The sequence below is a fragment of the Syngnathus acus genome, chromosome 4 (assembly GCF_901709675.1).
Source record: "Syngnathus acus chromosome 4, fSynAcu1.2, whole genome shotgun sequence".
NCBI classification, from domain to species: Eukaryota; Metazoa; Chordata; class Actinopteri; order Syngnathiformes; family Syngnathidae; genus Syngnathus; species Syngnathus acus.
The window spans coordinates 541,634-562,674 of NC_051090.1; the positions used below are offsets into that span (position 1 = coordinate 541,634).

The following is a 21,041-nucleotide window of genomic DNA, read 5'->3' on the forward strand; positions in this document are numbered from 1 at the left end:
TCTTGTCACTTTTTATTCTGATAATCATGACCTAAAGTGTAACATGAATCCAAAAGCGAGAAATTAGGTCTGAATGCCGATTGTCTCACTACCAACCTTTTTTGTTTTTTAATAATCATCAATACTTGTGAAGATAAATGTGAAATATGTAGCATTTTGTTTTTTACATTGTACAGTACTAAATTTGCTCAGAGAATACAGTATTGGAATGCATTTCCTTTTTTTGAACAGTTATTATTTGTATTCTGTTTAGGGTCATCCTGGTAAGCAGGGGCCTATTGGACCCCCGGGGCCTAAAGGTGAAAAGGTAACATGAGCCACACATCTTTCATTATTCTAATTTCAAAATTTGGTGTCAGTGCTCTATCTATCAGGCTTCTGAGTACAAGTTGAAGTGTGTGTGTGTGTGTGTGTGTGTGATTGTTGTGTTTTCAGGGTTATCCAGGCGAGGACAATAAGACCCCAGGACCATCAGGGCCCTTAGGTGAACCAGTAGGTCTTGCTTTGCTTTCAAAATCCTTTCTGATCTCCCCACGTCCTGTTTATAGCAAAGATTGGCACACCAATGAATGTTTCTGATGTGATCCTCACATGATTTGAAGCGCAATTCAATAGTTGATGATACATTTGGAGACTTATTTGGAGTATACATTTGTTTTGAAACAGGGGACACCAGGAGAGAGGGGAGATCGTGGGGAACCAGGAGATGAAGGATATCAGGTAGCATCAGGACATCAATGTTTGGCAAATCTGGAATCCATGATACCACGTTGGATGAGCAAATTGTTCGAAAATCAATGACTATATAATATTGCAGGGACATACTGGTACCGCTGGACCTCGTGGGGCTGTAGGACCACCGGGCTTACCTGTAAGTCACTATAAATCGCTGCAACTCCATACTTCATGGTTACATATAAGTGCAGGTTAAATAAATACTGATGACCTCCGTACTGTTTTCCATTCTACACTCAATTCTACCGTGTATCTGGATGACTATTTATTAGATGTGAATGTTCATATGATCTTAATGAAAAGAAAGCAGGCAATTATTTGTATCCTTGGTTCAGGGATCAGCAGGTATGCCGGGGAAGCCAGGTCGGAAAGGAGAGATGGGCGCTCCGGTGAGTCAATTCACATCCCTTGAAACACACAAATCCACACTTAATGGGGGAGTTGGCAACAGACAAAACAAACATTCGGATATTTTACTTTTCTTCCAAAAATCTCGCCAGAGTTATGTTTCATGTTAAATGGAGATGTACCTGCTGCTGCTGCTGCTGCTTTCTGGTCTCGTATTGTTTTCAAGTTGAAGGAGAAATAAAAGAATCGGCCAGTTGGAGTGTTGTTGGAAGTGGCTGGACTTTGAAAAGTATTTGGATTAAGAAGAATCGTTTTACAGCCTGGATAGAACACACTACTTGTCAAAGTGCCCAAATGTCACAAGGCACTAGTCCATGTCCATTTCTTTTCTTTGATGCCTATTTTTTTGTCCTTTGTGGTTGAGCTCAATCTTGTTGTTGACTTTGAGTTGAGTCAGAGAAGTCAATGTTGTGAGATTGAGCACTGGCAGAAAACAGGAACATGTTGGGCCATCATTCATATTTACTCCTCTAGCAAATGATGAAAAACAAGAGTGTATTTTTCAAAATGCGACTTGTTTTTGTTGTACCCAATGGAGACAAGACAGTGTCATGTATTCATCCGGCTCACATTAGGCACGGTGCTGGAAAGTTTCCGTTGCTCACTGTGTACGTGAGCTAGATATGTAACAATGTGTTATTCTTCATGTCTGTGTATGTTTTATTCGCTGTGTGTGTGTGCGTGTGTTTGTTCAGGGCTCAGCGGGGAAGAAAGGTGCAACGGGTTTGAATGGAGCCCCCGGAGTTGAAGTGAGTATCACATATCATCTTCAATCCAATCGCAAATAAATGACAGAAAAAGTCCAACAAAGGCCACTTTCATATGATTGCGTGTCTGTGAGTTTCTTTCTCTATTCATACGTTGTGTATAATAGTATCACTGTATTGAAGTCAAGTCAAATCTATTTATGTATGTAGCCCTGAACCAATAGAACCCATTTTACATGCCCACAAGGTTTTTGTTGATTTCTACTTGACACAAAAAAAGAAAATAGCCCATCATCTGGAAATGACGCTCGTTGAAATCAGCTCCGGACAGGGAGTTTATGTGTCTTGGCATGTGAGGAAAATGACAATAAAGCAGACTTTGACTTTGAACAATGTTGTAACATTGATGCCATTGACATTTTGCAGGGGCCAATTGGTTTACCGGGACCCAAAGGCGTGAAGGGTTACCCTGGACTTGATGGTCCTTCTGGACTCACTGGTTTACCAGGATTAGCAGGAAAACAAGGAAGACAGGTCGGTACCTTACTCTACCTTCAAATTTGGATTTTGTATTGAAAAGGTCAGTGAGTTTTCCAAAATGTAAGTTTTTGCATGTTGCGTAACTGCCATACCATTGATAATATATACGTATCATTGATTGTGTTGCCTTTTTACTCGTAACACTTGCTTGAATTTGATGCGCATTCCAGTGATGACCTTGGTCTCTTTTGAATTGAATCCGCGTGATCTAATTAAGATGAAAGCTCAAGTGTGCTTGTTATGCAAGAGCTTCTCAGAGCTGACACCTTTGGGGTTCACCTTACAAATTCCAAGCAGGTTCATTGGGGGCTTATCCTCTTTCATCACGTCCACAGAGGAACAGAAGCCATATGCGAAGCGACGAAGCACTCACTGTGTTATTGTAATCTCTCTCTCTCACTCACTCCATTCTGCCTCAGCACACTGCTGATGGAGCAGAAAACTGTTTTGGTCTGCAGCGTGAGAAAGCTGCTCTGTGATAGGCGCTGCGTTTTTTCACTTTGCTTTGCAATGTCAAGATATATTAGGAGCAGGAGGCCATGCTAGCAGACATCAACAGCCATGCCCGATGTTGAGAAGTCCAATCAATCCAAATAATGACATGGAATTGTCCATTTTGCAAGAATGTTTTTTTTGTTTTGTTTTTTTCTCTTTCTTCAAATCAACACCTCTATTGTGATGCACACGCTTGAAAATGTCACCTACTCTGGGCTCTTTTCAGGGCCAGCGAGGCTTAGTGGGACCAACCGGTCCTCCTGGACGTCCAGGACCTCGAGGGAGCATTGGACTCCCAGGACCACCTGGAGAACCCGGACCGCCGGGTCAAAAGGTGACCCGGCATAATAATTTGACATTTTGATTCTTAGCAGTGTTTGAGAGAAAAGAAAAAAACAACATGGCTGACATCAATTCTTTTGTCGGTCCAGGGAGAGATTGGCCTGCCAGGAGATCGGGGAGTGTCAGGGCTCAGAGGGCTGCAGGGGGCTACAGGTGACCAGGGAATGAAGGGTGAGACAGGATCCAAAGGGCAACCAGTGAGTACTTTCCACACTTGTTGGTGACACGTGTCAACATAGATAATGAATAGGACATCAAGACAAGCTGATACATCCCATTTTTCACTTTTGATGTTATTGTTCAACTCTGACAATGCAAAATCGCGCTGTTCTTCTCCATTTTAAAGTGATGCCAAGCCTTGGAATGTTTTTCATCCCATGAACACGGCGTTCTCATGTGATCGCTTTTGATGCTTAAATAGTAGTGACTTTGAGACTTTTCCATCCAACATGGAGTCAAAGAATTAGCTTGAGAAGATGGAATTTCTCCCGCTCAGGCCAAGTTATATAAGATTCTCTCACTCCACAGAGCCGAAAAAAGGTGCTCCACTTTACTTATGTAAGGTCTCAAGAAAAACAACGTGGAGTCCTCTCCCTTTCCTCATTTTCTCCATTGATGTTCATGTAACACAGAGCAGATTTCAGCCCTAGGGTCGGATCTTTTACACCATTCAGCGACTAGAGTGACTTGGCAAAAGCTTTTGGCTGGAAAAAGGATCTGTCTCGAGGATGTGGATGACTGGCTGTGTAAACCTTGTGGCTGCCACCCGGGCCAACAGACAAAGTTGGGTGCAGCCATTGAACCCCGACCCCGTGGATGAATGTTCCAGTTGATCCAGACATGAACCGTTTTGCATGTGGCCTACTTATTTCAAAATGCAGAGGGGTTGTTTAAAGGACAGCATGCATTTCTTCTGGGTTACCGGTGGCTTTGTTAAAAAAAAAAAAATCAGGACATAGACGCACTCATTTGTACCCTGCTTTTTTGATTATTAAGCATTCATTCCAATCTTATTTTGACAGGGGGAACCAGGTCGTCCGGGGCTGCTTGGTTTGCAGGGCTTTCCAGGTCCAAAGGTCGGTGGAATCTGCTCAAGCATTAAAGTACAATTGAGATGTGCTTTTCAATTGGTTTCGACTACAAAATGATCTCTCTAGTGACGCATATCGGCCTTTTGCCTCAGGGTCCAAATGGTGATGTGGGATTGAAAGGTTTCCATGGTCCCAAGGGCCCGACGGGTACACTGGTAAGTTTTGGGCAAATCAGTTGAAACTTACAGCAAGATTCAGACGTATTTGTAAATGTCCCTTGTCAAGGGCCCGGCGGGTACACTGGTAGGTTTTGGGCAAATCAGTTGAAACAAACTTCCAGCAAGATTCAGACGTATTTGTAAATTTCCCTCTCTGTGACTTTGAAAAGAGATGAGCCATGCTTAACACTCGCCTCTTTCAGGGATTCACTGGGCCAGTGGGGCCTGAGGGAAAGATGGGCCCAATGGGAAAACCTGTAGGTTTTTTTAAATTTATTTGAATAAAACGTGTTGATTATGTTCTAGCTAGCAGATGGAGTACATTCCAATGTTATATTTGTTTATTTTCCATTCCTACAGGGGCCACGAGGTCCAAGAGGAAGCGGGGGTGAAATGGTAAGGTCCTATTCCAACCTACATATAATCAAACCGTTTGTTTACAACTGTGTGATTGTATAACTATTCCAATCTGCTCGGGCGTCAGACTTAACGTCAGAAGATTTCTTATTGCAAAATCACTCCTGGCTCCATTCATGGTGCAGCACGTGGCTGTAAATTGAAGACGATGCACTATTGCAATTGTTGTAGTGTTTCTGCGCGGTCACTTGATCCCAGTGGCATAGTCGTGCAAAGATGAGTTCCCCAGTCTTGCTCTGTGTGTCGTACGTACACAGTGTGTAGGTACATACTTTGTTTTGTAACATCTTCACAGCAATTCGCCATGTCTTTTAGGGGCCCCAAGGACCACATGGAAGTCCAGGACCCAGAGTAAGTTGCATATTTCGACTTGTTTGTGTGACTGAAACTATATACAACCGTTTTTATATTATTGATGGTCGCCAATCCATACAAAGTCTCTTCTTGTTGGCTTATCCTCTTCAGTCCACATTTTTTTATGCTTCTCTCTCTCTCTCTCTCTCTCTCTCTCTCTCTCTCTCTCTCTCCCTTAGGGCCCCCCTGGAGCTCCAGGACCTACAGTAAGTAAGATAAGAACATACACGTGAGCACATTCAGTTGTAGACTTTTTCGACGCTCGAGAGCATTGGAAAACAACAAGTTTCTGGACTGCTATAGTACTGTCAAAGTGGCCCTCAATATGTGTATGGATTTTCCTTGAATAGCAAAAAATGGATCTGTGATCTTGAACCCACAGAGGCAACTAGTTGATGACTACAGCCTGTCCGACTCTAAAGCCGCCCTCGGAAACCAAGAGGTGATGTTTGTAATTCATTCCCTAAAGGTTGAAGGCAGGGTGACGCTGTATGCCAAAGTGGCCTTGGCTTCATAAATGTTCGATGGATGATGCTTTTCCACATGACTGACTAACATTCATGTCATCTGCGACCAGAGTTTTCAAAACTCACAAGTGGGCCTACCAGACCAGAATGCAGAGATTTTTAAGACTTTGCATTACCTGAGTGGCGTTATTGAGAGCATCAAAAAGCCAGTGGGAACCAACGAGAACCCCACTCGTGTCTGTAAGGACCTGCTGGACTGTCATCCAAAGCTAAAAGATGGTGAGGGCACACTGACGCTAACATGTCTTCATATTTAACCTGGAGCTCACGTTTTCTTTTCTCTCTTTCTATGTTCATGCGGATTTGAAGGCTGGTTCTGGATTGATCCCAATCTTGGCTGCAATTCAGATGCTTTCCAGGTCTTTTGCAACTTCACCGCAGGGGGTCAGACCTGTTTACATCCACTGGCCTCTAATAAGGTAATAAGGAATCACAGTCACATGTAATCATTCAATTGCTTCCTTCCCAAGTTGTCCATCAAAATGGTCCTTTTCCTGAAAAAAGCGGACATTTGAGAATTGGTCTCAATTAGCCCCGAATGTCGATTGATGGCATCTGTGTTTGTGCCTGCAGATGGCGTTTGGTGTAGGAAATGTCCAAATGAAGTTTCTCCATTTACTGAGTAGCGAGGCCAGCCAGAGCATGGTACTGCATTGCCTGACCGCCTCACTCAACAACAGCGCAGACGCAGGCTTCGGCTCTCCCGCCCCCCCGAAGCAAAAAGAGAGCGGTCGTCTTCGCTTCCGAGGCTGGAACAAGCAAATATTTGAGAGCGACACACTACTTGAAACCGTTTGTGGCAAAGATGAGTGCAAGGTAGGAATCTCTGTCTCTGTCCTGTCGTATGACTCCCTCCCTCCCTCCCTCCATTCATTCTTTCCTCCGTCATCCATTGTTTTTCAGATCCAAGATGGCAGCTGGCATGAGTCCCATTTCTTCTTCTATACTCAGGAGAGCCACCAACTACCGATTGTAGAGCTCGAGGAAAGTCCCACACCACGTGGCAATGTTAAGCGACATATTGAAGTTGGCCCCGTCTGCTTTCTTTGACCCTCTGCCCAATTCCCATCATACTCATTGATTTGATGAGCAAAAAAAAGAGAAGTTTAAAGGGCAATCTTTTCTGGAGATTGCCAATATCTGACCAATGAGAGATTTTCCAGATCATTTGTACGGAGCAGCCATGTCAACCAATCGGATTAGCTGTATTTATGGAAGATACCCTCGTGAGGATAAAGCAATTCAGATCACGTTTGCTCGTTTAATCAATCGGTCGGTGCTCAGGTTGGCTGTACTGTACATATTGGCTGGCCCCAGATCCCAGGATGGATGGATGGATGGATGGATGGATGGATGGATGGATGGGGCTGCCCTATTTCATCGAACGCCCACAGACACCTCCCCTGGCCTTAGTAGACACGCACGCCCAGACCATCCTATGCGGGGGCTCATCCAAGAAGTGCGTCAGGCCTCTGAAGTGGAGCACTCTTAGAACTCCAAATGTATGAGTGCAATAGCATGCGGACGTTATGAAAGGATTTCCCTTCAAAGGCTATGTGGACATTGTTCTCATGGTATTTTAGCGTCGGTCGGACCTGCTCATCTTGACAGATGGTGCTCTACCTCTACCTTGCTTTTTAGAATGCTTGCGCTTAGATTAAGCTTTGTTGCCTTTTTGTATGTACCGGTTACATCCAGGTGTACGTATTATGTCGAGTCGGTCGCTTTTAATTTATGAACCGTTATTTAGCGCGCTACATAATATTGTAGCTTTGCTAACATGTGGCAGGTTCTTCAGGGGAATCCTATCATTGGTGCTGCAACAAAGAATGAGTCATCAGTAGGTTTATTGCATTTCCTGTGTATATTTTGCAATCATACTGTATGTTTATTTATACCCTCTTTCACATTACTGTTCAACAGTAAATTATACTCTCAGAGAACTATTGGTTCGTCCACACTTATAGAAGTATTTATGTTTTCGTGGTGGTTTCCTTCACCTGCGACTGTATGTTTATAACACTGTTCAGTTTATTAAGTGGACTGGCAGCTACAGTGGGCCAGAATTAGAAAAAAATAATCACCCCCACCATATTCTTAATTTATAGCAAAGTACAATGATCTGAATTGTGTGGATGAAATGAAAAAAAGTTGGGTGCATATGTGTAAATAATAAATATGGTGTTACAAATAAATGGACATTTTATCCAACATTTTGGTGTCTTTAACGGAATGATCCTATACTGTACATGAGCCATGTTCTGATGTGTGCAGCTTTCCAGTGAAAGATGATTCAGGACAGAACACAAACCGCCTGTCTGTCTGTCTGTCTGTCTGCCGACCTGTCTGCCTGCCTGCCTGCCTGCCTGCCTGTCTGTCTGCCTGTCTGTCTGCCTGTCCATCCAGATTTTTTCATTTTAATTTTGCGATATTCCTTTATATTTTCTGTACAAACATTACACTGGAAGGCAAACATTTCCGCATTTTATGATACGTAAATAAACAACGCTGGTTTGATGACTCTCGGGACGCCATACACACGCCTTGACACTGGGAGGCGCTAAAGAGCGTGTATAAACCGGATCTAGTCTACAAGTAGCCGCACACTTGCATGGTCGCAGGCGGAAGAGTTTTGTTGACATTATTTGCCAACGTGACTTACTCGTAATGTATAGTAGGCTTACTCCATCAATACGCATGATGTCAGTTGTGGAGACGCCAACGGGCAGTAAAAGTCCTGACGAGGAGGCGAGGGGGACAAAAAGAAAGATTTCCCTGTCGAAGTAAGTGTGTGCAATGCAAACCAACTTGTGTGTTCTCATGCTGCTGTCATGCTTTTAAAAGCAAGGACCAAATGCGAATAACATCGTATCGAGATCAAGGTATGGCTTCGTAAATGAACAAGTTTAACGTTGTGAAATCGGTGTCGTTTGCACGTTTGCTGCTTCTTCCTTCCTTCCTTCCTTCCTTCCTTCCTTCCTCGTGTTTTGCCCCCTCGTGCAGCAATGATTGAATTCATCTTTTCTTTTCGCAGTTGTGGTGTGTGTGGTTTTGGGGAGGCCAAGTACAAGTGCCCTGCCTGTCTCACACGTTCATGCAGGTAAGAACACCGACGACCAAGCAAACGGTCATGATGGCCTTTCAAAGACATGGTATGAAGAATAGTAGTCTTTAAATGCACCACTTTCTGGACTATGTATTAATGCAAAGTCAATGGGCGAACAGAGTTGGTTGAAGACAAAAAAGTCAAAGTCTGCTTTATTGTCAACTTCTTCACATGTCAAGAAACACAAAGAGATCGAAATGACGTTCCCACTATCGCACGGTGACAAGACATAGTACACAATATACGTACATACAAGTAAACAACACAAAAAGTCAAAACAAGAAGGCATAAATAAGAGTGATGAATAAATCATAAATAAACAAATAACATAAATAAGAGGAGCATCAAAAATGGAGCAAGTGTGTCAGAATAGAGCGCAAAAGTACATGACGCTACGCAGCCGAGGGGGGAGAGAGTTCAGGACCCGAACAGCCTGGAGTATGAAGCTGTTGGTAGATGAGTTTTTCCAGTGAATAATGGCGGCTCGAGTCCCATCAAATTTGCAAATATGCAGCAGTTCATCTGGATATGGATTCGATGTCACTTGTGTGTTACTCTTTGTCATTTTGTCCCCAAAAAGTGCAGCTTTCAAGCAAGAAAGCCAAGTCAAGGGACATAGCTTGATTGTGTAATACGCACCATCTTTCAATCTTATTTCAGCAGAATATTTTTGACTGGCAGAGAGCCATGTATTTGTTGCTTCTATTTGTTTTGGTTGGAGGCCTCCAATAACATGCTTCTGCTAGTGGCAGCAATCTTTGCTCTATTCCTTGACTCGTTCGTGTAGATGTTGAAACATTTTATCGCCTAATCCTTAAGAATCTGCTGGCATATTGAAAGTCATGCCTGAAATTGTTGGGCACCAGAGGTTGTCCGTAAGCGTCTTTCATAAAGGCCTCGAGTTGAAGGCATCCGTCAGCATTCCTATTGCTTAGTTGTTTTTTTTAATTCACTGCTATTCTATCTGTAGCCAAATACCTGTCTCTCATCTGTGAAACGCTGCAAGATTTTTTTTTTTTTTTTTTAAATCTGTTTTTTTTTTTGGTTACCAAATTCCTTTACATTTGAACAATCCTCATTTTTGTTGCGTAAGCAATGTCATCTATTCCAAAGCGACACAACGGCGCGGCGTCAAAAACATCTGCCAACTGTCTTTGGGGGTTTTCAACCTGGTTGAACCGTTTCACCTGAGATTTTGTTTGCTTCCTTCCTTCCTTCCTTCCTTCCTTCTCTCTGTCTTGAAGTTTGCTCTGTGTGAAGAAACACAAGGAAGAATCTCCATGCAGCGGTGTTCGAAACAAAAGCGCCTTCCTGAAACTCTCTCAATTTGATGAAATGACTCTACTCAGTGGTAAGCATGGCCTCATTCCAACATTCATACAAGATGCTTTTTTGGACCGTAACCTGTTTTGGGTGTAAGAAGTGGTCCTTGTCTGTTCTCGTCCCTAGATTACCGGTTTCTTGAGGATACAGGAAGATTTGCTGGTGGCGCCCAGAGAGACAATCTCATTCGTGCCCATGTCCGTTACACTCCCAACAGAGTAAGCCCATTTGCTGTTCTATTGAGTTGCATTGCAAGTCATGTCCGTGTATTTTAGATGCTCAAAGGTAAATATGGGTGAAAGCCGGGATTAACACTGAACACAGTCAGGTTTAGTGATGCAGAACAGATGTTTGGTATTTGGACACATTTGTCCCAGAAGGCTGGCTCCCTCCCTCCTCCCTCCCATCCCTGCCTCCAGCCTCACCGTCTTTTCCACTCAACTGAAAATGTCAGCCAACAAAAATGTCCCAAAAGTGTCCTTTTCTTACCATCTTCTATTCTAGCTCAGTGCTTTTGACACAATTGCCTGCTGTGATATCTTTGTACATCTGTCATTGCGTGCATTCATTTCCTTTGTTGTTCAGGTCAAAAATCTATTAGTAAATGCCCGGAAGATGAACATCACTTTGAGAACCCTCCCCAGAACCTTCACCAAGAGTAGGAAAACTCCCAGCATCTTCAATTCAAGGTAAGAGTGTGATCCGATAAGGACGCCATTCTTTCATACTGGAGAATATGACACACAAGTGCGCGACTTTTGGGGGGGAAAAAAGTCCAAATCCTATGGGAAGAAAATCTTGATTGGGAAATCACAAATGTCAGTGAGAAGAATGTTACACCTGTTTGTCAGTTGTGCACAAAGGGCTTTTGATCAAGTGCTCTGTGCATGGGGTGAGAGCAAAAGTATCAGTCAGTCATTTGTTTATGAGTGTGACTCAGCCATGAAGCCTGGAAGCAGCCGTACCAGTTGATTAAAGGCAGTCTTGACGCATACCGGAAACGGCCAAAGAGCCTTCCGGCAAGGCTACGTATGACTTACAAATCATTTCACCTATTATATCAAATAAGCAGCAGAGTTAGCGATCCAGTTCACTTGAAAAGAGTGACATCAGCACAACATTTAACACATTGTCATTGTTTCAATGAACAACTCATAATCGAACACACAGGAGCTTTCAGGGTTGTTGTTGTTGTTGGTTTTTTTTTGCCTACATAAATAATTGCCAGTGCATCCTGATCAACAGCACACTCCATATTTATCTTTGAAATCTACTTAAATTCTATCCATGGCAGGTAATTCATTCATGGTGATCCAGGAATATTTCACAGGCTAGCCTGAAATGACTAAAGCCCCCGTTTTTCCCAGAGTTGCATAGTTTCCATTTGCTGTAACAATGCTATCACACCTGGTGCCCCACCCACATTTCTTGCATGTAGAAACGCATCAAGGCTTCCACAAGTATATGCAAATACACACTGACGCAGTAACTATGCCAACAAGCTCCTAAATTCCTCTCCCACCGTTGTGGAGGGAATCTCCCCCCCCCCCCCAGACTCGTTTATTCATGCCTAAGCGTGAGCTGCCATTTCATTTGCCCCGACTAGACCAAAACGTGTCGAAATAAAAGTCTATAGAGCTACGTGCAGCAAATTCACATTTTTTGCCGTGTTATTGGTCCGAAAGATTCGACCAATATTCTCTATACGTCTCATTCAGGCCAGTATTTTAACATAGCGGACGGACTAAAGATGATTTGAATTTGTTCCATTTAGGGAAAAAATGTTTCTGTGGCACCTGAAGATTGTGTTCCCTCAGAGTGGGACAGAATTCAGCCAGGAAAGGTAAGCCTCAAGGCAAATTGGACTGTGACCTTCATTTACAATGTCAATTCATTTCTTGATGGACCGTTGTCTTAAGAAATGAAATTTCATTTCAGGGTGCGTGACACGCTAAGTCTGGAACAGATCTTGATGCCTTATATCCACCCGACAGAGTCAGACCCTATAATACGCCAGAAGTAAGCCTTTTTTATTGTGATGCAGCTTAGCGTTGACACTGTGCTAATATCCAAAAACAAATCTATTTCAGGTTGAAGAGCTATGTATGTACCCCAATAGAGGATGTCGGCGTTTTCATGAAGGAAGAAGGACGCAAAGCAAACTCAATCAGGTGAGCGACAGTGGATAGGAAGATGAGTGATTGGAGAAAAGCACCACTTATTTCCAATTGGAACATGATGGAGCTGTGAGCAGTTCACTCAATTCGGGCAATTCCAAAGTGGAATAGAAATCAACCCCTCTGGAGAGGAGCCCGACTGTGTGTAGAGGCCAGTCCAACGACTAGGTCTCGTCTCGACTGCTCTGGCTCTGGCTCTGGCTCTGGCTCTGGCTCTGGCTCTGGCTCTGGCTCTGGCTCTGGCTCTGGCTCTGGCTCTGGCTCTGGCTCACGACTTTGGCTACCGCCCAGCTGTCTACATTGCAGGGCAAAGTCCCATTCTGGAAGTGTGCTTTGATTGACTTGTTGACTCAGGAGGCACTTTGCAGTCCTTGTGCTTTTAGCAAAATAAACAATAGCTAGCTCTCCAACTTTTGCCAGTTGCGGTGCACTACAGTCTTTTGGTCATGGCAGCCCAGCAAAGGGTTTTTGAAGCGCGTCAAAGCAAAGCCATTTGGACAATTTGGTGATCGATGACCATCCCTAATACTTGACAGGACGACTGAGGCAAAACTCGAGTCATGTCGTCCCTAACGAGCAAATCCTTCAAGGGTACGGCGGCTTTTCCACATGGCTTTGATTTTTGCCGAAGCCCACTTCTGTTCCAGTGCAACAAAATAGTCACTGCGCCAGAATTGAACACAAGAACAGTGGTTGGCAATGAACCTGCCTGTGTTCATCATGCGCATTTTCTCCGGAATAGGTACCATCAACTGGATTTACACAAGAGCCTTCGAGACAACCTGCGCTACAAAATACTCATCGAGTATCCTTTACTCCACGTGGTACTGAGCGATCATTGGAAGGACTTTGCGGTGGAAGAACCAGGTAAATGACAACTGCATGACAAATATTTCATCATTCCCATCGTCCAAAACTTTGAATGCATGAGCGTCGTTAGGTTTTTCTGTCGACACGTCTACTTGCTAGGTGGAGATGAGATTCCAACGGGATCATATCATGGTCTCTGTTTCTCCAACGGGGACTGTAAACAGCCCCTGACAAAATGCAATAGGGTGGTCTGCACTACATCATCACACATGAAGCTCGACAGCCAAAGAGAGGATCAAATAGGGCTTAGTGTTCCCAAATGACCTCATGTGATGAGAAATGACATCGTAGGAGCCACCTGTACGTACGCACGCACGCACGCACGCTCCCTGTGGTGGAGTCTTCCGGGTCCTCTCATGATTCCGACACTTTGGTGAGGCTTTGGTGCACACTTGGCTTTTCTCATGTCATTACTCTGTCAGGCCCATTCCGGATGAATGACCCATTTGTTTATTCTGGTATGTTTTCCTATGATAAGGCCTCGCCGTCCGTCTCACTCTTTTGATGTCATGTCTGTCAAAGAAAGATCCCGATAATGCACGCACGCACGCCACACGGCCCGGGAAGCTTGACGCAAAGTGATAACAAGCTATCAGATAGCATGACATGCAGCAAGGTTAAGCTTTGGAGGCTCCAAAGAGGCCTATTCTAACAAGCGCGTGCCCTGAGGACTTAGCTGGGATACGTGCCAGCGCACCCGCCACCTTGGCCACCATAAGCGCTTTGAGATCATGGACGGACGGATATTCAATTGCTCTTAGAAAGGATGTAGCCCATTTGAATTATGCTCCAATATCAATGACATTGTCATTTCTTGGAATAGTTTCTGGGAAAAGATGTCGTTCTCAAAAGAAATTCTAATGGCGATGTGCCAAATAAGCTTTCCATTCTTCCATCCATCCATCCATCCATCCATCCATTTTCTTGCGCTTCTGCGGCCGGGGTTCAGTCGTAGGGGCATGAAGTTCCTGGATTGTATGCACAAGCCAGTGGCCATCTCAGCACCCCAACAATAAAGTACATATAGTATGTATTTCTTCAAACATTTCCAATTTGTGTTGCGGGGTGCTGACTTCAAGTGAAAGGCAGACTGTAACCTTGATGTCAAGTCTTTTGGTTTGGCTGTGTTTTATTCCAGCCACTTGCTAGTACTTGATGGTCAACTTATTGACAGTCAAAACATTTGAAAACATTTACAGGCCCCAACACAATTTAGTTTTTGTCTCGCAACGGATCTTTTATCACTCGATGACACAAAGTCAAACGAAGGTAAGTCCTTTCAGTTGCCAAGCTTAAATGCTGAGTGATTTTGTCTAAGGCCGAGATATCAATGCAATAGAATTACTTATGTCAACAGGCGAGGCGAATGCCCAGATTAGTCCCGAATGTTTGCCAAATTTGCTCTAAGCCACCTTGTATGCTTCCTTCGTAAGGGTGCTAAAGATATCTTATTTTGAATGGAATGTCAAATCAAATGTAGGTATGTGAATCATTTGCTTCCGCTAAATGTTGAAACAAAGCTGTTTTATTGGACATCCCAGTCTTCCTTTGTCACATGTCCACACTGTTTCATGACATAACTGGTAGCATGGCATGTCGCCCTATTCTGAGCTTAGCGTCATCGTCCCTAGCTCTCATTTGCAATGTTCACATCGGAGCGAAATCATCGCACTAAACAGAAATGCAGCTAATGTTCTATTTCAGCCAAAGTCTTTGATTTTGATCTCGATCCAAATTGTTTCAGCTGCGCCGGGCAACGCTGAGCACGCAAGCGAGGACCTCGGCCGATGTTCCCCATCCCCGCATTGCCCTCTGGCCACTCTCACAGCAACACAGCCCAGCCCAGAATCGCTGTCGCCACAAGAGAAAAGACTCAAAAGAGAATGGAGGGACGAAGAATTAGAAGAAGGAGAGATTGCCGATAGTGAGGATGAAGGGGAGGCGGAGGAAAATATTGCCGCAATGATTATTAAGACCTGTGATGAGGAGGCCGAAAGCAAAGACAGACATCATTGTATGAAGGAAGATGCAGCAACTGTTGACAAGAGTGGGACTGCCAGGGCCAGTACAGAGACTGACGACACTTCACTTTGAAAATCACTTTTAAGGCTAGGAAGTATAAGGCTGTGCAAATGTGTGTGTCTTTTTTTTATACTAAAAGGAATAAACAATTGTCACGGTAAACAAAGTAGCATCTCAGTGGTTTATTTGCACATTTACCTTGAATGTTGACATTTGTTTTAATATGGATGCTACGTTTGTTGCATTTAGCTACGAGTACGTTTGAACGGCCGCAAAAGTACCTTTGCACTCTTTCTCCACGCTAATGTCAGTTGAGTGTGACTGCAGCCCCATGAATGCAAATGATTCAGCTGGATGTGTTTTACAGCCAAAGCGAACGTCTTTTGACTGAATTGGTTGCTGTTGAAAGCCTGCGATGGCGCATTTTCCAGTCCCACGCAATGATCTCCCATCTGAGTTTCACCTCCCACTGCTACTTGTGAAAGAATTAGGGCCGTCCGCACAACATTGAAAGTTGCCTTTCAATTTGGAGTCTGCTTGCTTGATCCCTATTTGAAGAATCCCCATTGTGCAATCTCCACGTGAGCGAGCGAGCGGCAAAAGCCGAAAAGCAAATGCCAGTGGGGTTCCAATGGCAGCTCCACAACAACTGATGATGGATTGCATATTTTCGATTGTCTTGTCTCCCAAGTTGACATAATGCACGTTTCCCTTTCCAACCAGCAGGTGGGGCTTTGATTGTGACTTGCACTCCAAAGAAATGCTCCTTTGCTGCCCTGAAGTTCCTTCAAAGTGAATAGCGATCGCCCGGCCCGGCCCGGCCCGCCCAAGTTATGTGATCATGCCAAGTTGCATGCTGTAATGTCATTGAATTCTTCATCCTGCTTTAACCTCACATTACATAATGCCCCATGAACTTTGAATGCATTTGTCATGTCAACATTTTGAACTCAGGAGGTGAATGATGGGGTGATTTCGTCCGTCCGTCTGCCTGCCTGTGAAAAGTTCAGGGATTTTTTTCTTTTTCTGTGCGGATGAGCAAAATGAAACGTTTTGCGTGGTTGAGCAGCCGAGGTTGTTTGAATGTTAAAAAGGTCTGCCCTCCCTGCTGCCCTTCTAGCTTAAGGAATGTTATGGATGATATAACATTGAAAAGAGTACATAACCGAGCGAGGTGTATTGTGTTAACAAGACGATTTGATTGCATGGCACTTTGCAAAGGGCTCTGATGAAAATGTGCTTTGGGGAAGCAGCATGAAGGACAAGATCCTGACTCTGTTTTGAGTGGAAATGAAATGAGCGCTGCAGCTGCAGGGGGAGGCACACATCTCTGTGATTAAGTCAACTTTCAAGTCTTTGAAGTGGGCACATCCTGCCTGCCTGTGCAGTGTGCGGCTCCCTCCGAGACACTATCTATCTATCTATCTATCTATCTATCTATCTATCTATCTATCTATCTATCTATCTATCTATCTATCTATCTATCTATCTATCTATCTATCTATCTATCTATCTATCTATCTATCTATCTATCTATCTATCTATCTATCTATCTATCTATCTATCTATCACGCTCCGCCCCATTGAGAAGTTCCCCCAATCACATCCAAGAGTACGCGTTTAGACTTTGCAATTAGATGAGTCTAACGCTCCAAGGGACCGGGTGTTTGTATATTTTTAGCCCATCCTGGCAAAAGTGAACATGCTGCCGCCGCTGCTGCTGCTGTGCGTTACTTTCCAACATCTGAAGCCCATCAGGATGTCTGAGCCACTACTGCATTCCTGAGCCAATACCTGGATCAAAAAAGAAAAGCCGAAGCCATCGCTCTCACTGGCCCACTGCAGCTATCTAGCACCAGGTGCCAGCCAGGCCAAAACAGCAGCAATGACTTTTTGGTTGTTGTTGCCCGCCCCTTCCTTACGTAATGAGGGCCATCAAAGTACCAAACTGATATTAAAGAATGGAAGGGCTGCTGCTGCTGCTGCTGCTGCTGCTGATGATGATGATGATGATGATGATGATGCCACAGTGGCAACATGCTCTTACGGTAGCTCCGAAACGTTTTGACCGCAACTAGGGGAGCCCTTGCACTATACTTGGCAAGAAGGGACATAGCCAATGAATTCAAGCGATGTCATTCTATAATGACATCAATTGTATTGAGAGCAGCCTTTAAGACTGGGCTCTTCTATACGACTCTATTTATGACAACTTTGGACCTAAGGCCTTCTCGCAGTGTTGCCCAGATGAAATAGAGAACTTGCTTCAGAATAGCATTCCAAAGCAATAGAAAGTCAGCATGCGAGTGAGCCTCTAAGGTGTTGTTATATAAGACACGACGGGCCCTACTCAGTGTCTGAGAATTTGTGGGATCTGCAAATTGATCTAACAGCAGCCGTTTCATTGGAAAATACTGTGTGTTGTGCTCCGAACGCAGCAAAATGACACTGTGTCATATTTCATAAATAAATCCATTTTATTTGTAGCATATAAAATTAAATCATTTTTACAATTTATTCCAGTATGACTTAATATCCAAATAAAGTAGCCATAAATAATAATATTAAAACCATTCATCCATCCATCCATCCATCCTTTGACATGTTTCGTTTTGTCTCTTTTCATTCACTAGCTGCCACAAAACATGAACGATAATGCCCACGCCAGGAAGTCATGCGACCGACTGACCGCACACTCCATAAGGTGAGAGGTTACGCTGTGGGACGGTACGCAAATGGATGTTTGCATACGTATGCACCCGCGCGCACCGCACCGGTCTACAGTCTTGGCCATGTCAGATGTTACAGATCAAAATATACACACAGTGAAATGATATCAGCAAATAACATGAATGTACAAATGTTAATTACATTTTGCTCCATAACGAAGCCAGCATGGATGCTCCCTTAATATGAAGCGATTGTTAGAGTGCTGATGTCGTCACAGCAAACAGTGCACTTCCAAAAGTCCTCCCTCCCTCCCTCCCTCCTCATGTAAGTCCACAATTCCTTGGGAATTTAGTTACAACAAGAAGCTAGTAGATTGGTGCCACCCCTGCCCTGCCCTGCCCTGCCCTGCCCTGCCCTGCCCTGCCCTGCCCTGCCCTGCCCTGCCTGCATTCATCTGGACTTGGGGCTTGAGCGAGCAAAGTCTTCACCAATCAGTCTTTGAACTTGTGGATATCATTGGAGAGGCGGTAGAAAGGGTAGGAGGCTTCGTTTGCACGCGGGCAGTCGTAGGTGCACTTGCAGGACTCGATCATCATGATGTTCTTGTTGAAGGTCTCGCCGTCCTCGCAGCGGAACTTGACCCGGATGGGCTGGTGTCGTGAGGGCTGCAGCAGCGACCGTCCACGCACGCTCCGCAGTACTTGGGTCGGTACTTCTTCAAGCTGGAGCGCCGGCGTAGGTGAACTTGACTGGCTGGCTGGACTTTTGTGGTTCTGCTGCATTTCTTTCCTTCTGCAAACGATGAACACAGCAGGGCGTTAGCCGGGAGGTGCTGAGGTGGTCTGCGGTGGGAGGGTGGCCGCAGCTTACCTTGAGACTAGAGTAAGGTGACTGGGTGCACGGTCGCACTTCACAGATTCGAGTCTCCTTGACCAGCTTGCACTCGTCGTTGTTGTTGTTGGTGACTCTGGTGGAGATGCCTGTTCCGCAGCTCTTTGAGCACTGGGACCAGGGTGTGGTTTGGATGATGCACTTCTGCCTGTCAAACATCTGAATGTCCGCTTGTGGCCTGTAGGCTGTTTCGGAAGGACAACAAACGTCACAGACGTTAGCAGCAACCTCGACTCGACTCGGACCTTTTGAGAACGTTCCGTCGAGAGCTCCTTTTCTTACCAGCTAGCGACTTGAGTCCCCCCTTGACGATTGCAATCAGCTCGTTTCTCTTGGTGAGGTCTCTTTCCAGTTCATCGGCCGTCTTGTCTTTGCCAAAGATCTTCTCCAAAATGTCTGCTGCGTCCTTGCCGTCGTCGCACAGCCACTCTTCGCAGCACTGGCCCGCTACCTTGACCAGCCTTGGGTTGGCACAGCCCAGATTGGGCAAAGAGAGCTCTTGAGGGCACAGCGGGACGCAGCCCACGGCACCGTCGATGCATGTGCACTGGTGTTTACAGTTGGGCTGGAAGCTCTCTCCGTTTTGGTAGATCCTGCTGTTGTACTCGCAAGGTCTGCCCTCTAACTTGGCTGCAAGGGAGACAAGAAAAAGAGGAATGTCACTCTTGCCTCGCTTGCGCTTTGAGGTTGCCGCGGTGCTCCGAGCGGATTGCCGGCGGCGGGCAGGCGGCGGGCAGGCGGCGGGCAGGCGGCGGGCAGGCATCAACCCCCCCCCCCCCCGGGTTTGCTCCATACCTCGGCAGATGCCACGAGTGGTAGCGGCGGCAAAGGTGGCCCCAAAGTTACACTCCAGCCCCTTGGTGTGGTCGCAGGGCTCGGTGAGGCTGCAATCCTCATTCAGCTGCCTGGCGCAAACTTTGCAGCAAGCGCAACCGTCCAGGATCACGCTGACACCCGGTGCGCACTTGGGCATCTCCAGTGGGACACTCGCACACGGATGAGCAAGAGGAGAACACCTGGACATAGCAAAAGAAGACCATGACTTACCATCTCCCCTTGAAAAACGGCGCTCACTCGAAATGAAATGAGGTGAAACGAACACGACGAACTCACCGAGTCGATGCTCCCCAGAATGGTAACGGCTAGAAAAATCAATCATCGTCATCCTTGGAAAAGTTCGAGCAAACGGAATCCTTTGACCAAAACGTGTGGCGTCGGACGTGAAGTATTCCCTCTTGCTGTCTTTGTTGTGTTGGCTTCTCTCTGGAGGTCCGAGCTGGTCTTAGTCAAGCTCTCAGTGTAGTCTGCTGGGCTCAGGGCGCCCTCCCTCCCGGCTTATATACTCTATGGGAAGCTGACGTAGTCCCCGGGCTGCCTGCTGAACTGTTCCCAAAGTATGCCAGGAATGTTTCTCGGCCTTTTTCCATCCAAGACCCAAGCTCCGCCCTGTCTAAACCGTGGGCTTTTTTTCTCTTTCTCTCACTCTCAAATGGATCCCCCCCCCCCCAGTCTTGCCCATAAGAACGAGCTTTTCCCTCTCATATTTTCCCTTCTTCTTGATCAAACTCCTTTTCCATATTGTTTTGATCCAAAGCAACCTTTAGCTGCTTGCCAGACGTTAGAGTTGGGTCCTTTGGTGAAAGTTCCTTTTTCATCCCGTGTATGGAAGTGTACCGCGAAAATGTTTGAGTTTTGCTCTCTCCTATCTCCTATCAACACTGTCAATGCCATTGTCCTGACGTCATTTGGACAAGCACTATTGTTTGCTCAACGTTTCCGTTCCTGTGGAAAGGGTTGACAAAAGCAGCATCACAATCTATTTGTGTCTCTCCGGTGCCTTTCTTCAGCCGAGTTAAGCGCTTCCAGATGCAGCGCCCGCCCGCCGCATCCAACACAACGCAGACGTAACTCTCTTACCATATTTGGTATGGCACTTGCCTACATTATGAACATCTTCTCCCCTTCTTTGGCAGGCAGGCAGGCAGAGCCCACGGTGCATTCCTGGCCGCTTAAAGGCTGCTTAAATATGCTCTTTGTGCAGGGAAATTGCCGAGCATTCATTGCTCGGGGCAACTTTAGAACTTTTCACGCCATCTGTCTGTCACATTTCGGAGGGAGAGAGAGAGAGAGAGGGAGAGAAAAAGTCCCTTTAGCGCTCCTCCGATTTTCCGCAACAATTGGATTTGGATTCCAACTCATTTCATAAGC

General features: G+C 45.3%; 3 protein-coding genes across 3 annotated transcripts in view; 2 read left to right on the top strand and 1 right to left on the bottom strand.

Moving 5' to 3' along the window:
- The window catches only part of LOC119121807 (collagen alpha-1(XXIV) chain), a 36,087-nt gene extending 28,990 nt beyond the window's left edge, over window positions 1-7,097 (top strand). Inside the window, exons 42-61 of the mRNA XM_037249744.1 lie at window positions 254-307; window positions 436-492; window positions 667-720; window positions 818-871; window positions 1,071-1,124; window positions 1,839-1,892; window positions 2,277-2,384; window positions 3,112-3,219; window positions 3,317-3,424; window positions 4,250-4,303; window positions 4,411-4,473; window positions 4,680-4,733; window positions 4,837-4,872; window positions 5,209-5,244; window positions 5,427-5,453; window positions 5,630-5,689; window positions 5,825-5,993; window positions 6,084-6,193; window positions 6,348-6,590; window positions 6,678-7,097. Of these exons, the coding sequence (XP_037105639.1) occupies window positions 254-307; window positions 436-492; window positions 667-720; window positions 818-871; window positions 1,071-1,124; window positions 1,839-1,892; window positions 2,277-2,384; window positions 3,112-3,219; window positions 3,317-3,424; window positions 4,250-4,303; window positions 4,411-4,473; window positions 4,680-4,733; window positions 4,837-4,872; window positions 5,209-5,244; window positions 5,427-5,453; window positions 5,630-5,689; window positions 5,825-5,993; window positions 6,084-6,193; window positions 6,348-6,590; window positions 6,678-6,824 (1,650 nt within the window). The 3' untranslated portion in view covers window positions 6,825-7,097. The remainder of the gene's footprint in view (window positions 1-253; window positions 308-435; window positions 493-666; window positions 721-817; window positions 872-1,070; window positions 1,125-1,838; window positions 1,893-2,276; window positions 2,385-3,111; window positions 3,220-3,316; window positions 3,425-4,249; window positions 4,304-4,410; window positions 4,474-4,679; window positions 4,734-4,836; window positions 4,873-5,208; window positions 5,245-5,426; window positions 5,454-5,629; window positions 5,690-5,824; window positions 5,994-6,083; window positions 6,194-6,347; window positions 6,591-6,677) is intronic.
- A 1,265-nt stretch (window positions 7,098-8,362) lies between these two features.
- Window positions 8,363-15,429, top strand: znhit6 (zinc finger HIT-type containing 6). The gene is made up of 10 exons (XM_037249960.1): window positions 8,363-8,557; window positions 8,809-8,874; window positions 10,125-10,231; window positions 10,330-10,421; window positions 10,789-10,892; window positions 11,978-12,046; window positions 12,142-12,222; window positions 12,294-12,374; window positions 13,123-13,247; window positions 14,995-15,429. The coding sequence occupies exons 1-10, from the start codon at window positions 8,442-8,444 to the stop codon at window positions 15,342-15,344; spliced, it is 1,191 nt and encodes a 396-aa protein (XP_037105855.1). The 5' UTR covers window positions 8,363-8,441; the 3' UTR covers window positions 15,345-15,429.
- Window positions 15,430-17,725: 2,296 nt separating this feature from the next.
- On the bottom strand, window positions 17,726-20,164 carry ccn1 (cellular communication network factor 1). Its single transcript, XM_037249961.1, is given in 7 exon segments — window positions 17,726-18,594; window positions 18,597-18,671; window positions 18,674-18,734; window positions 18,813-19,018; window positions 19,116-19,463; window positions 19,629-19,849; window positions 19,947-20,164. Coding segments are annotated over 6 exon segments (1,029 nt in total). The 5' UTR covers window positions 19,807-19,849; window positions 19,947-20,164; the 3' UTR covers window positions 17,726-18,433.
- Between the last annotated feature and the right edge of the window lie 877 nt (window positions 20,165-21,041).